General features: G+C 38.6%; 2 protein-coding genes across 10 annotated transcripts in view; one reads left to right on the top strand and one right to left on the bottom strand.

Moving 5' to 3' along the window:
• The window catches only part of plekha7a (pleckstrin homology domain containing, family A member 7a), a 114,529-nt gene extending 104,622 nt beyond the window's left edge, over nucleotides 1-9,907 (top strand). For 8 of the 9 annotated variants that reach the window (XM_037540239.1, XM_017711147.2, XM_037540240.1 and 5 more), the window contains 9 exons: nucleotides 475-626; nucleotides 951-1,136; nucleotides 1,479-1,575; nucleotides 2,203-2,276; nucleotides 2,655-2,867; nucleotides 5,851-6,042; nucleotides 6,744-6,877; nucleotides 7,404-7,522; nucleotides 8,666-9,907. In XM_037540239.1, coding sequence (XP_037396136.1) covers nucleotides 475-626; nucleotides 951-1,136; nucleotides 1,479-1,575; nucleotides 2,203-2,276; nucleotides 2,655-2,867; nucleotides 5,851-6,042; nucleotides 6,744-6,877; nucleotides 7,404-7,522; nucleotides 8,666-8,691 — 1,193 coding nt within the window. In that variant the 3' untranslated portion in view covers nucleotides 8,692-9,907. Of the gene's footprint in view, nucleotides 1-474; nucleotides 627-950; nucleotides 1,137-1,478; nucleotides 1,576-2,202; nucleotides 2,277-2,654; nucleotides 4,660-5,850; nucleotides 6,043-6,743; nucleotides 6,878-7,403; nucleotides 7,523-8,665 lie in introns of those variants that run through there. The other variant, XM_037540243.1, reaches the window with a different exon arrangement.
• Nucleotides 9,908-10,054: 147 nt separating this feature from the next.
• On the bottom strand, nucleotides 10,055-13,279 carry c7h11orf58 (chromosome 7 C11orf58 homolog). The gene is made up of 5 exons (XM_017711098.2): nucleotides 13,106-13,279; nucleotides 12,409-12,492; nucleotides 12,246-12,306; nucleotides 11,307-11,416; nucleotides 10,055-10,522 (listed from the first exon to the last, which is right to left on the bottom strand). The coding sequence occupies exons 1-5, from the start codon at nucleotides 13,160-13,162 to the stop codon at nucleotides 10,307-10,309; spliced, it is 528 nt and encodes a 175-aa protein (XP_017566587.1). The 5' UTR covers nucleotides 13,163-13,279; the 3' UTR covers nucleotides 10,055-10,306.
• Nucleotides 13,280-15,379: the final 2,100 nt, after the last annotated feature.

The following is a 15,379-nucleotide window of genomic DNA, read 5'->3' as shown; positions in this document are numbered from 1 at the left end:
AAGAACGAGATCGCGAATACAAGCGGCTGAAATGAGTTTCCTCCGCAGGGTGGCTGGACTCTCCCTTAGAGATAGGGTGAGAAGTTCGGTCATCCGAGAGGGACTCGGAGTAGAGCCGCTGCTTCTTCACGTCGAGAGGAGCCAGTTGAGGTGGTTCGGGCATCTTGTTAGGATGCCTCCTGGACGCCTCCCTTGGGAGGTGTCACAGGCAAGTCCACCGGGGAGGAGACCCCGGGGAAGACCCAGGACACGCTGGCGTGACTATATCGCCCAGCTGGCCTGGGAGCGCCTCGGAATCCCTCCCAGGGAGCTAGTGGAAGTGGCTGGGGAAAGGGAGGTCTGGGCTTCATTGCTCAGGATGCTGCCCCCGCGACCCGAACCCCGGAGAAGCGGAAGATGATGGATGGATGGATGGATGATTCAGTGGAACTAGTAAACCTCTAAATATAAATCTCAATCTTCATGTGTTTGCAGGGAGGAAACTTGTGCCTTCAGTGACAGAGTTGCCTTCAAGGTCTGCGACCCCAGCAGAGATACGCACCCCCCAGCGTAGTCTCACTTCCAGCCCTCTGCCAATGCCCTCTGAGAACTCCAGTACCCAGCTGTCACAGTCTGTGCCAAAGTGGGTATGTGCTTGGTGCCACCAAACAGATGTTCAGTTAACACTAGGGGTGCATTATCGAAATCGGACACACAGTCAACAATGGTCCAGTTTATTGTTTTTATCCTGGCAGATCTGTGTTAAATTTGATGAGCCAGGTAAGTGCTGCATTTGAATGCTACTACTATACTGTATGACATGAGTCATTGGACTAAGTAGCAATACACACACACAATCTTAGCCCCTTATCCTGGAAGCTCGTTTAAGAGATTCTACTGTTTATTTACATCAGTTAGTCAAAATATTTGTTTTAAAATGTTGAATCTGGCTGTATTTGATCTGTTAACAGCTGGAAGACACTGCCCCACCAAGACCACCTCTGCCCCTCCACTACAGTGAGGACATACCTCCTGCAATTCCTCCCCTCCCTAAAGAGACTTCTATCATCAGGCACACGTCAGTGCGTGGTCTCAAGAGGCAGTCAGATGAGAGGAAACGCGACAGAGAGTATAGCTATGTTAACGGAGATTGCAGGGTTAGTTGACTTTACATCACCGATGCAAAAAAGTTTGTCTGTGGAAATTAGTACTGGCCTTAGTGTTAAATTGACCATGGATTAGGCTTAATTGTGCCTCTCTGCTGGCATCATGTTACATGTTTTCCCTGGTCTGATACCTGATTCATCTCCCAGCATATTTCTTAATTGGCTAATGATATGATTCAGTTGTTTGAGCAGAAAAAGTACAGACCTTCATGACTGCAACAGCATTTGCACAGCGATGGATTTGCATTTGTGTGTGTGTGTGTGTGTGTGTGTGTGTGCGTGTGTGTGTGTGTGTGTGTGTGTGTGTGTGTGTGTGTGTGTGTGTGTGCGCAGGTAGAGTTACGTTCGTACTTAAGTGAACCAGAGCTACCTGGAAGTAAGGATGTGTCAGACCAGACAGAAGGAGGCTACCGGACACTCCCAAACAGAGGTGCACTTCTATTTCATAACTTTCAGATTCACTAATTTAATAGATATTTAGGCATGGATGAGGCCATAATTGGATTTCTGGTACCACCCAGTATCCTGTTTTTTTTCTTGCATTCCATTCTTCCTGATATCCACTTTTTTGCATGGTTTACTATACTGATATATGTAAATGACCTAAACTCTGATTGGCTGCCTTATATTATGCCTCATTGTAAAAACACTGTTTAACTCTCTATTTAACTACAGCATGAATGGGCAATGCTACCCTGTTGTAGGCTGAATATGAAGATATGTGAATGCGCTTCTGTCACAGCACTAATACTACAAGCTCAAATTCGGCTGTTTTTGCAGCCTAGTTTCTATATGTGGAAACTACTGTGTGGACCATCTGGACTGGGGAGTGACCTGTACATTTTGAAACTTTTATGAAACAATTTTTACATACTAAACCAAATTCTTTATTTAAAAAAAATATGATGAACTTCGGTATTCCACCATCTAGTGATGATGTTGTACCTGATGATGTTGACTCTCAGGTAAGAATGCTTGCTTGCATTTCTTTAAAACCCTTTAGTAGGAACATTTATGTCTTGTTAATGCAGACTATGAAGTTTCCTCTGCCCTGCAGGTCTGTCAGGCTCCTTATTCCGACTCAACCAGTCAACCTCCTGCAGCACTTTGAAAAGAGACCTACCAATGATGGTAAGCACAAGCTTTCATACAGATACAGTCATATGCAAAAGTTTGGGGACCCATGGTCAAATTGTGTTTTGTTGATTTTCGAAGTGAAAATAACACATCCTCTACAGAGAACACATTTCTACACAAAAAATGTGACCTGTGCAAATATTATATTTAGTTAAATTTTTTCCAGTATGTTAAACTCAGAATGTAAAGGTTGTGCACTGAAATTTGCAGAAAATGCCACATTTAAATGTTCAATTATTTTCACTTATAAAACAGAAAAACATGTAATTTGACCGGTCTTATAGTCTTTATACACATGTGAAACAGTTTTCCAGTTCTACAGATATTTGTCTTATGTACAACTGCACAAGCTCTGTTTTCTTTGCCCCACAGGAAAGACCAAAGAGTGCCTTGGAGCAGCTGTACTCCGAGGAGCCCCGTCAACTACCCCAGCGAGGGAGGATGAGTGTGGAGGAACAGCTGGAGAGGATGAAAAGACACCAGAGGGCACTGGTGCGTGAGCGCAAGCGCAACCTGAATCAGGCTGAACGGCTGTCAGCCAGTTCGCAGGCCTCCTCTCGGACCATCTGCTCCGACCTGGGACCAGTACGTTATCCCCTCCCCCACAGATACAGGGACCCTCGCTATGCCCCTCCTACATAGGGCCTGAGATTCAGACAGCTAACATGCTAACAAAATGCCTCCTCCCAAGCTTAACCTATGCTGGTGATACAGCTACATGTTATGTTATGGGCAGAACTGGGCCATGCTGCGGGTGCAAGAATTGGCTGGAAGGTGTGCTTGTCTGCTGTGCATCTGTGGGCAGGGACACAGAGATAAGCAATAAGAGGTGACAGTCCTGTACATAACCTCTGGACCTCTGACTTGTGAATGTACACATTTGTGAATAAGGCATAATCTGCTCTGCTTATTCTCTTTCCCACAACAGATTTTACATTTTTTTTAATTGTACATTTTCTCTCATGTTAATTCACACAGTTATTTATACAATCATCATTAATATATTTTCTGAGAACATTTGTAAACCTATATTTTGTATGAATTTGATATGGTGGGAGAAATTCTGTCTTGCTGCCTCATAAATTAGAGTAAATCTTATTCAGTAATTTTTGGTGATCGACTGGGAAAAGGATGTATATATTTTGTGTGTAAAACATTCTCATACATATTCCCTCATAGCTGACCAAATTGGTGAAGTGCCTCCTCATACCCTGATATGCCTCATCATCCCTCTGTCCTTTAATCATGCTGCATTTGAAATCAGGGGCCATATGTTCCAAAGCATTAATTACATGCTATAATAGTCTTTTTGTGCAGTTTTAGTAACTGTTGTCATTTCTACCAGTCAAAAGTTCTTGCATATACCTTGCAAAGATGTCTTTCAGCTGAGCTAAATGGCTATTATGAATCATAGCAGCAATCTGTTTCTCACTAGATCACAGCTTACCCTCTTGCTGCTATAATTGCCACCTCATTGGTTCCTGTTTACACCATTGCCTGAATCTTTGATTCAAACTTCGATTCTGTCTTTGACAGGACTACAGACATCCTAAATATGAAGTAATACCACTCACCTTTTTGACATATTGTTTTTGTATTATATAGCCAGTGCTTGTGCTAGAACTTAGATGGTAAAGAGCTGGCACTTAAACACCTCTAAAACCCTTCATCCATGGGTTAGTCACACGAAAGTCTTGGTTGATGTCAGGTCCTGCTTGATGAGCTGAGTCAAGCAACAATAATTGTATCAGCTCTTACCTTAATGGATGAGACTGGTCTCTCTTGTTATTGATGATTAGATAGATAATGATTGTGATTGTGAATTGCTCTTCTCTCTAACGGGTACTATGTTGATCACCATCTTCAGTGCTGAATATCATCTAGAATCATAGAACACATATTCCAATCAACACCCAACTTGTAATAGTAAGAACAGCAATTTTGCATTACCTACCAAAGTGCATTACCCAAGGAAATGTTCTGCTCTGATGTGATAGAAGACCTTGAACATGTTATCCTATTCCACCCACACTCTTGTCTTTACTGCTGAAAAGCGACAAATCATTAGGCAGTGTAATTACTACGACTGCGATGATTGGATATGATCTTACGAGAAATGGTCCTTCACAAAGGGACAGTTTTCCAGCCTAGTTTTGGAGTAAAACCAGAATCTCCACTGACTGTGCAGTTTAGATCAGACTTTATCTGTAAAACCATTTCAAAAGGACTAAGATTCAACATTATTGCAGTCAGTTAGCACAAGGCTTATCACTGCAGCAATTAGAGTAACACCTCAACTCATACACTGCGTAGGCACTTTATTTTCTAATGTAGAACTTTGCACTAATAATGAATAAAATTGTGGATTTTAAACTAACATTGGAATTTGTTTGTTATTGCTGCAGAAGTACGAAGTGTCTACATAAAAAACATTTGTTTTAAGCAAGTTGGATTTATGAATAAGCTAATATGGTCATAGATTTCTGAATTTTTTTGCATGATGTTTGCCATGAAGAAATGAAACTAACTTGTTTGCTATATCATATACTACAAGCCTTTGAGGGTTTCATAATATGCATGTCTGAAGTGTGCAATTACTGAATGTATTGGGAATCACTGACTGGAAACACATCATTCCGAACACATCCTTGCATCTCTTAATCAAGCATGACATGAAATGGTGATGGGTTTTCTACCGCTTAAATTTGTAATCTAGAATGTTTGTAACCCATACTCTTGGTGATGTGGATAATGACTGGAACTCATTCTTTAATTTTTTCAGCAGTTCTGTAAGGAAATACTGATCGAGGCAATTGTTACATATTGGTTGTTATTCTGAGAAAATTCAGTATGTTGACTAGTCCTGCTCCTGACCACTAATGTCTGAAGGCCGGTTGTCATCAGACTAATAGTCCAACATGTCCTTGTCACTCTCAGCTTTAAATGTGACATATTTTTTGTACTGTCATTTGCAAAGGTTTAAACATCCCTGGTCCAGTGACATATTTTGTTGAAATTCTGTGTGAAAGTAAGAACACAGTTTGGCACATTTTAATGCTAAATTCATTTGTTGAATTTAACATATTGGAAAAATACATAATAAAATGTGGCCTATGGAAATATAGCATGCAAACACTGTAAACTTGATATTTAATTTTGGTTCGCAGTATGTAAAACTCAGCAAATAGAATAGAATAAAATAGAATATGTGCACTACAATTTGCAGACAAGTACTGAAGTTTTTTCCCCTGTAAAGGATAAACATAAATTATAAACTAAGTTTAGCAAATAAATTTTGCATTAAAACGTGCAGAAGTGTGTTCTCTGTAGATGATGTGTACTTATTTTCTATTAGAACATCAATAAACCATGTAACTTGTCCAGGATAACCAAACCTTTTTAGGGGTCAGTTTAGTGGGGAGTCATTTCTGGTTTAGGTTGTTCGCCTTTTGGTCCTTTGGTCCCTGGCTTGCTATAGATAAATGAAATTTGTCTTCCCTGTACAGTGTACACATCTAACATATAGACTGACTGCTCTCTGCTGTATGTTGTTTGTCCACGCCCATAGTTGAGGCGGGAGCAGGGCTTTGATTTGCAGCTTTCGGGGAGGATAGTGCAGACAGCAGAGAGGCAAGGCCAGGAGGAGCACAGCCCACAAACCAGACCCCAAAAAACAGATGAATGGCTCACAGTTCTAGCCAGACCTATGATAATAGATGACTTGGAGCCTGTCGACTTTGACGTGGACCTCAGCAGAGAAGTATGTTTCTGCGTACTCAGTTTGTTTATACCATAAAAAATATGATCATTAGTGGTTTTATGAAAATATGAAATAAGAAGAATCATAAATATGTATCTCTCAATAGCACAAAATTATGATCTGATCTTCTGCTTTCAGTGTTAAGTGGGAATTCCATCAATTTTTAAATAATTTTTAAATAATCCTACAAAAGTCAATTGATGAGATGTAAATAAAGTCATTTAGAAAGTTTTGATGTGGTATAGTCCATTTTAGAGAAACTTTCCTATTCAAAATGGCATCAATATTTTTACTGTCACATTTGTGTATTGCCCAGCTTTCATGAGAAAATCATAGCGTGTACACTTCTGATCTTTGTCGGTAGTTACAAATCATTGCATTTGAATTTCATCTTTTTTTTTGTCAAATACCAATCGGTATAATATTTCTTGAGTGCGATTAAAGGCATTCAACTTTTCAGGCGTTTGGTTCTCATCTCATCCATTGCAAATAATTCTGACGCAGTACCTTTCTCTATAATTAAGCATTTCACAAACCATCCAGAATGACTTTGTTACATATGAATTGGGTTCTGCAGAGAAAATTTGTGGAATTCCCCTTTTACGCTTAAGGCTGTCCATACAATGAAATTACTTTACCTGATCCTTCGTGAGCGTTATATGAAGCACCTTCATTTATTTACCTAGATTTTCTTCCTTCAGCTTTCTATTCCCCCAAAGATATCTATACCGAAGCGCTTCCAGGAGACAGAGCCTGAAGAACCCTTAAGCCAGGAGGAGAAAGAAGAACGCATTCGTAATGTGCAAAAGATAAAGAACCTACTTGCTAAATCAAGGTACTATGAATGAAAGTATTGCACTGGCTGGCTATGTTAGTTTTTATTCATTAGACACATTTGTATTTTATGTTGAGGTTGTGGGAGCTTGGAATCTAGCAGACTGTGGTGACTTCCTTCCTTAGAAATGAAATTCAGTTAATTACCAGATTTAATCAGAGTTTTGGATCAGAGAAGCATGCTAGACTTTGTCTTTTGAGGACTGAAGATGGAGACCACTGCTCTCCCTGCTCTGCAGTGTTTATGTGCTGTCTAAGTGATGGCAGTATGTTACCCTTTCTCATATGATTTTTTTTATATTATATGATTCATATATGATATACTTACTAAAATGCATAAAATACTGCCATGGATTTCAAAATTCTTGATATTGCTAAGTTCAAACAGAAAATGTTGGGATGCTTTTTACACATGCAGCATTCAAGACGCCCACATCAGCCAACAGTGAGAGAATGTCTTTAAGCCCCAGTTATTATATAGGACCTTATGGTGAAAAATAGCTCTGAAAATGTTTTTTTCTTTTTAGTATTCCACCTGCACTGCTTCCTATAGGCTCAGAGCAGCTGGACTTCTCAGACCTAGACCATGTCCTTCAGCAGCAGGAGCAGATCAGGACTTTTCCACAGAAAACTCTATGCACAGAAGGTGAAATAGTAGGAGATCTCTGAGCTTAGTTAACCTGAGAAGTATGAGTTGCATTTTATTTGAGGGCTACAAACACAGGAACATAACACATGCATAATCTTTGAGTAACATATAAAACAACACTTAAATATTTATGAATAGCTTATGCCAGTAATTGCTACGTGACGATAAGATTGATGTCAGTGACAGTATTGATGAAAAGGGCCTTAAACTAAAATGATGGCCATTTGTTCCATTTGTAACACTGTTGGGAAGCATCATTCCAAAGTAATAGAATTCATAAGGCAGAGAATAAGGCCCAGTTAAAAGCTGCATACATCAGTTCTGTGGAAGATTTCTAACTATAATTATATAACTAAAATGATAATTAAGTGAATTGAACAGATCATTTTAATACGTTTTTCTGTATGTGCAAATACTTTAATGAAAGTGCAAACACCCCTAGTAAAATAAGTATATTTCTACTTCAGTCAAAAGTACATAATATAAAAGTAAATATACTAGCAGATATTACAATTTTTATTAACAGTTTCTGTTAGGAGACCTGTGTAGCTGCAGTCTTGAACAGTTGTTTATGTTCTCAGCCACCAGAGGCAGACCTGGTATCTGTATGGTTGTTTAGTGGGCCAGTACGCCATCAACCATTCATTATGCTCTGCTAGACAAACCAGATAAGAGTCTGAATTAAAACAAGTGATATTGTTTACTTATTTATTACTTGATTTGAAATTATTAATATGGCTAGAACTCTGATAGTAATGTTTTCTCGTTTTGTGCTGTATTTATTCAGGTTTTTCCTTTCATTTCCTTTTACTTTTTGCCATCTATATGTTCTTAACTAGGCCTCTGCCTTACAAGATCCATTACTTGGAAATGATCCTTCAAAGCAATGGTATGTTTGTGACTTTAGGCCCCTTATGACCCCAAAATTGGAATTTTAATTTCTATTAAATGCAACAGTTGGGTGTGAAGGTAAAATGCACTGCTGATTGTTCATAATCCATCAGATTCTTTTACATAACTCTGACTTTCCGTCAGACACTAAACATGCAGGTCTTTCTTGAATGTAATATATGACTAGCAAACTCGGTATTAATGCGTTTGTCTGTTGAGTTTGATTGTCATTTCTGCTCCTCTTCTCAGCCAAAGCTGCGTCTGAAGATATATGAAGATTGTACATAATGAACAGAATGCGTAAATACTGTTTTTCAGTGTGTAATTGCTAAAGTTTTCATTTTTGGATTCACAACAAGGATTTACACATATAAAATTGCCAAAGATGGTATCTAATATTGATGAAACTAATTTTAATATTTGATCGATTCTAATTTAATATTTGATTAAAATTCATTTAAATTGCTGTGCTTGCATAACGTTTTATTAGCAATTTTTATAAGCTTTTTTTCCCCTTGCTGTTAGGATAATTACTAATTTTCTGCATGTTGTAGATGGAAAGACGTTATACATTTTGATATAGCAGTTACTTACAGGGGGACATAATAATGGATGCACCGAGCAAAATATTGCTCCTGCAAAAGAGCTCTTTGCCTTTCTGTCATTACAAGCATTGAACATTTTGTTTTGTTTTTTGTGTAGTGATGTTGGACCTTTTTTTTAAATAGGTAACACCTCAAATGAATTAAAGGATAAGGAAGGTGGAAATGTCTTCTTTGTATTCTTCACATTGAATCATTTGCACCATAGAGGTCATCTAAAATAACCTTACATGTTAAATGATATTGCCTGTGATCATCAGACCAGTTGACTCTCACATAACACATTATCGAGCCACCGTTTTAGCAAGCGATGTGGTGGATTAAAGGTTGTATTTTAGTAACTGTCCTTTCAAGGCACTTCGATATGTGGAATTGTTTAGCTTTAAGTATTTTATAAATGACATGCTGCCAATTAACTTAATATAGTTCACCTCTGTGGTTGCCTTTGTGATCGTCATCTAGTTACTTCAATGTTGAAGTCCTGTTTTGTTTGGTGTTTCTGTTTCTCATCTGTCTGTCATCCCCTGTATCTGTATCAGGAGTGCTTTATGACTTTCATATTTTTTAATAACTAAATACATTTGCACCATTAAAATTTTCAATGGTATAGGGCTTGTGTATTTTATATTGTCCAAATCATACTTGGTACATTTATAACACACATCTTAAGAGGAGCTATTTTTATAATAAATATACTGATCAAATATATGAATATATGAAAATACTTTTTCATAGACATGTGTCATGCTGCTACAGGCAGATTGTGCTCTCATAACATATTTATGCAGGGCTCCTGCTTCATGACCCACAGTTTTTATGGGTTTCAATAAAAAGTGTTGCATTTATATTTTTCTCAGTATATTCAAAATAAAAAATGTCTGTAACTGTAGTCATCTGATATCCTGTCCTTATTGATGGTCTTTTCAGATTGTCAAAAACAGTATGAACAAATAAGCTTCTGCAATCATATTGCTACATGCACAACTGACATACCACTAATGTTACACATTCTCATGATACACGATGAGCCACAATGTATCGATGTAAATTACATTTGCTTTATTGATGTTAGGACAATTATTTATTACACTTGATACTGATGATTTTATTTTTCAGAATGTGTGCACATATAAAAAGTAAAGGGAGGAAATTGTCTTTGCAACCCTTCCAAACTGACAAATTGATGTTTCAAAGAAAGCTGCAGTTTTGATTAAAAACTGCCTTTTCTCTGCCATTCACTGGAGAGAGAACTTTAGGGAGAAAAGAACAAAAGAATCTGAAGTTTTTTTTATGATGCCTTGACAAATGCCATTTTAAAAGTCTTTTTTTTGTCCTCCTTTGAGTCTTGCGTGTTTTTTGACTGTTCCTGTTTTTCATGGTCTGTGCTTGGTGAATGTGTCTTTTCTTGATCCTCCGGCTGTTCGTGCGTCTTCTCAGAGGTCTGGTTGGGGCTGTCTGGCTTTCCTGATTCAACGGTGCTCTGACTCTCAGTTTGTGGAGCAGGCTGTGACATAGAAAGGGAAACTATTAAAAACTGTGACAAAGCACACTGCTACGAATGGTGCACATTTGGTAAAATGAAAACGGAAAATACAATGACCACAGCTTCACATACACATCTAGCAGCCCACCTACAGGTCTTTTTGAGCTAAAGAGATGTTACGCAAATGTGGTGAACTTTGCCTTATAATATGTAGTGTTATTGTGATAAACAGGACCATTTCTAAATATTTGGGGGTCCCAAATATTTTCCCCAGCATTACAACTAGACTAAACTTCGCCTATCTAGATTAGACCATCAGCCAGCGGTGGGTGATATGACAAAAAACAAGCATCACAATACTTGAAGACAATTTTTACAACACAATATGTAGCACAATGTTTACTGTTTCTGAAGTTGAAGAAGTTAAAACTGAAAAAAAAAGCCCCACTAGAGTCACATTTCAAAATGTGATAAAAACTGAGTACAGTAATTTTTATTCAGTACCTCGATAAATGGGCTTCACCTAAAATAGCTAAACAAGACTAATGATGCTCGAATGAAACATGCAATTTGTTCTTTAAGTGCTGACAATAACAATATGCTGAGAAAAGCATATTGTGAGGTAATTACTCATAAGACAATATCATGATATTGGGGTAGGCAATATCACTGAACGTTGAATAAATGTGTGGAAAACAATTAACTGCACACTCCCTAAGCCCCCTGCTCGCTCAGGGGTCCTAAGCACCTGCTGCTACCACTTATAGCAAGAAATGGGATTTTGACAGGGTGAATGTGGTCTCACCTCATTGAAACCCAAGCCACAGTGTCTCCTGTTCCGGCCAGAAATCTTGCCATCTAGTCCTTGTTGGTACTGGTGCTCGAGCTCAGAGTTCATCCTCTGATCTTCTGCACCTGAAGAGACCATAGAAGAAGAAAAGGCATGTTATTACTGACAATTATGAATTTCATCACAGATATCCAAACAGGTAATCATGTAGAAGAAGGGTGCCCAACTCTACCCCTCAGACATCTCATCATGCAGTGTTCCCATTTTAATACAACACATCTGATTAACCAAAACAATGAGATCTGAAAGTTGTGAACAATTACAGTGTAGTGTGTTAAATTAGTACTGGAGCTAAAGTTTGTAGGAGGGTAAATATCCAGAATGAACTAACTGCTATTTTACTGGCGTTCTGTTTGGAGCACTCTGAACAAGGCATCCTGGAACTGATATTTTATGCTAGCATCTTGTGAATTAAACTCACTTTAAAGGCAAATTCCAACAAAGTTTCCAAATATCTGCATCACACAATCATAAACATGAAGTAATTCGGATTTAAAGTGAAATCTCAAGCACTTAAAGCATCTAAAACCTACTTCACAGAAAGTAACTACATGAAATGCTTACACTGCCTGGTGTCCGAGATGTTGTTTTACTTTAGTTTAGAGATAAAGCTTTGACCTAATATGTATTTTCTAAATACATGCCTGGAATGGGTAAAATGAAAACAGTACCCAGATTTTTTTTTAATTAAATGCATTTATTAAATATAAAAATTCAAGACACGTGTGTTGTTTTGGACTGCAAATAAACAGCTATATTTCTGTAGAGAAATACTAGTCTGCACGTTGCTCTAACATTAACCATTTCACATCAATACAATGAATTCCTCAATGATACACACAAAGGACAAACACTGCACGTGCAAAACTGGATTCCTATTTCTTGTTTACTCACCTGTACGAAAATTTGATGTTGATTTGTGATCTCCAATAACAAGCCGCCCCGTGTGCTCTTTCTAATAAGAAATGCCAAAAAGGTAGTTAACATGTTTTGCAAAAAAGGTTAACAGTGTCTGCAAAACTGTTTGTCAACTACTTTGGCTCAATTTCATATTCACCTTTCCTGCCCCCATCAGCCTCAGAAACTTCTGCCTCCTTTCGTCTGTTCCCAAGTCTGCTGATGCCCATTGTGTGGGTCCTGCCTGTGCAACAGAATGAATTGTGAATCCAGTTTTAGTTTACTTAGAACTAGTGACACTACTGAAGGCTCCCTTAAGAGCATGACTTGCTAACTACTTTTAGCAGGTGGCTAATTAGCCAGCATGTCACGATTTGGGTGATGCTGCAAGATCACATCATTGTAACTCAGCTAACCTAGCTAACTAGGCAAACAGAACTTTATTTCATACACCAAACGACTGTATCTTTGGCTCACTTACTAAAATGGCTCTTTGTTAAAATATCTTTGTTTGCTAGCTACACAGCCTACCAGAAAACACTGCTAACGCTTATCCTGTCATCTGTTGCGAAAACAATGTAAACTGCAAGTCCACTGTGTATTCTGAAGAAATGCAGTTCATTTGTAATATGTCAGTGGCCCGTGTCACATTCCTGATACAGCGCAAGTGTAAGTAGAATAGCGTTAAATAGATAAACAAGTTATTACGCTAGCCAGTTAGCTAACGCTAGCCTCACTGCAGAGCCTAATGACTAACTTACATAGCTTACCGTTAGCAGCTAGCTATCTGTGCTAGCCTGAATGGCTGGTTGTTGTAATAACGAGCGTCGATAGAAAATTATTTGAATCGAACATACTTCGTTTGGAGATGCGGGTCGCTTTGTCCCTTGACACCGGTCCTCTGAAGAGCTCATTTTACAACCACGAACTCTCGCGACCAGACAAACATAGAAACGCTCTCAGTCAGGCGCTCGCCTCGGACACCTTCAGTAATACAGCAGGCAGCGCTTAGTCTGGTTTAGTGGTGAGACGTCAGGACGTCGCAACCAAAACATCGGACGCTCGACGCCACGCAGAAACACGTCTAGGGTTCAGTCCCCTTCTGTTTCAAAAGACCCGGTGTTCTGTCGAATTGTGCTGCTTTGTCGAAAAATGCTACCGTAGCGTTAATCGTCAGCAGACTCTATCGATCTGTGCTACTCCATCGAGAAATGCTACCTTATCGGTTTGCACTTCCAGTTGTGTGTTTCCCATTAAATAGAGCCTAACTCAGTATTATGACACATTTAATTACAAAATCAAGTACGTGCACTGTATGGACAAGGGAAGCATGGATTTAAATCCATTATAACTTCCTTATTAAATATTTTCCATGTGTAGCATATCTCGATAGACTAATATCATATGTCAAATAGTGCATCCCTTATCGAAAAATGCTTCCAGTACAGACCCATATCTTTTTACATCACTACTTACTCTATGTGCACCGTATGGACAAGGGAAGCATGGATATGCAGTTTATTATAACTTCTTTATTATAACTTCTGTATACAAACCATTATCAGTTAGTTTTTACATTCTGCAGAAAAGTGCGATGAGAGCAGGCAGGATGCAAAACATTTATTAAGGAGCCTATATAAATGTTTATAGGTCAGGAAACAATAAAAAAAGATAAGAAATTACTCACCTGAACGTATACTCGACAGAAAGGGAGCATAGATTAATGGGCGTGGAAATGTATGACAAGGCTGTGGGTCTGCGCATGCGCAAAAGCGCAAAGTAGCAAATATCGATGCGTAGCACAACTCGACAGAACACCGGTAATAGTTTGGTTTAATTTGTTCAGTGAAAATGACTATAATGCGCGTGCTAATATCACACTGTTCAATTCGTTTTAACGTAATTGTCATTATACACCGACCAGCCACTTCATTAAAACAGCCTCCTTGTTTCTACTCACATTGTCCGTTTTATCAGCTCCACTTACCATACAGGTGCCCTTTGTAGTTCAGCAGTTATAGACTGTAGTCCATCTCTATGTCAGTATACTTTGTTATACTGCCCCCTTTTACCCTGTTCTTTAATGGTCAGGACCATCACAGTATTTTGGGTGGTGGGTCATTTTCAGCACTGCAGTAACACCGATGATACGGGTGGTGTGTTAGAGTGTGTTGCGCTGGTCTGAGTGGATCAGACACAGCAGTGCTGCTGGAGCTCTCAAACGTCAGTGTCGCTGCTGGACTGAGAAAAGTCAAGTCACCTTTATTTCTAGAGCACGGTTAAAAAAGTTTTTGGTCGAAGTGCGCCAGAATAATATCCATTAAAACGACCACTACTAACTCTTCAAAGCTACATTCAACAAGGAAAATAACGTGCAAATAAAAACAATAAAACAAAGTAAAACAGCTACACAGGCAAGACAAAACATACCGGATGTACAGTCATTAAAAAGACTTGAATGCATGAGAAAATAAATGGGTTTTTAAATTCAAATATGAAAAGCGTTCCAGAGTCTTTGGGCAGCTACAGAAAAGACCTGGATGCCTCTGAACCTCTTCCGAGAGTATGGAATGGCTAAAAGCAACTGGTTTGAAGATTGTGTGGCTCTTGGTACAAGTTAAGAGCTGTAGACATGACAAACTTAATGGACAGATTCCCAAGTACAGCGAGTTTCAATACTCAATACAAGAAGAAATAAAAGTAAGAACAAATGTTTCCAGGTCCTTAAAAGACAGAATGCTTTGAAGTTTTGCTATACTCCTTTAATTGCTTCTCAAACTTAACAGCAGAATAAAAAATTACACAAAGATTTTTACATGTACAAGATGATAATGACCCCAGATCATTAGCTATAGGTCTGGACGAATCAGGATTTCCGAAAATAACAATGTCTGTTTTGTCTTGGCTTAGATTAAGTTATTAGACATCCAGCACTTTATATTGCTCAGACAATCAAAAATGAGGCACAGAGAGCCTTTTTCATCTGGTTTAAGCAGGAGGTAGAGCTGTGTGTCATCTGTGTAACAGTGATAGGAGATTTTGTACTTCTGAAAAATTAAACCAAGAGGGAACATGCATAAAGAAAGCAAAATAGAACCCAAGAGCCCTGATGTACCCTACAAGTAATAAGT

This window comes from Pygocentrus nattereri, chromosome 7 (assembly GCF_015220715.1).
Source record: "Pygocentrus nattereri isolate fPygNat1 chromosome 7, fPygNat1.pri, whole genome shotgun sequence".
NCBI lineage: Eukaryota > Metazoa > Chordata > Actinopteri > Characiformes > Serrasalmidae > Pygocentrus > Pygocentrus nattereri.
Note: the sequence above shows the minus strand (reverse complement) of the source record. Positions and strands in the feature narration are given on the sequence as shown.

What these genes read in the sequence shown, in the direction of transcription:
- c7h11orf58 (XM_017711098.2), bottom strand. Translation starts at nt 13,162, where the DNA reads ATGAGCTCTTCAGAGGACCGGTGTCAAGGGACAAAGCGACCCGCATCT. An exon ending in GACCCGCATCTCCAAACGAA is followed by an intron (nt 12,493 to 13,105) that starts GTATGTTCGATT and finishes TCTGTTGCACAG; the next exon opens with GCAGGACCCACACAATGGGC. An exon ending in AACATCAAATTTTCGTACAG is followed by an intron (nt 11,417 to 12,245) that starts GTGAGTAAACAA and finishes TGGTCTCTTCAG; the next exon opens with GTGCAGAAGATCAGAGGATG.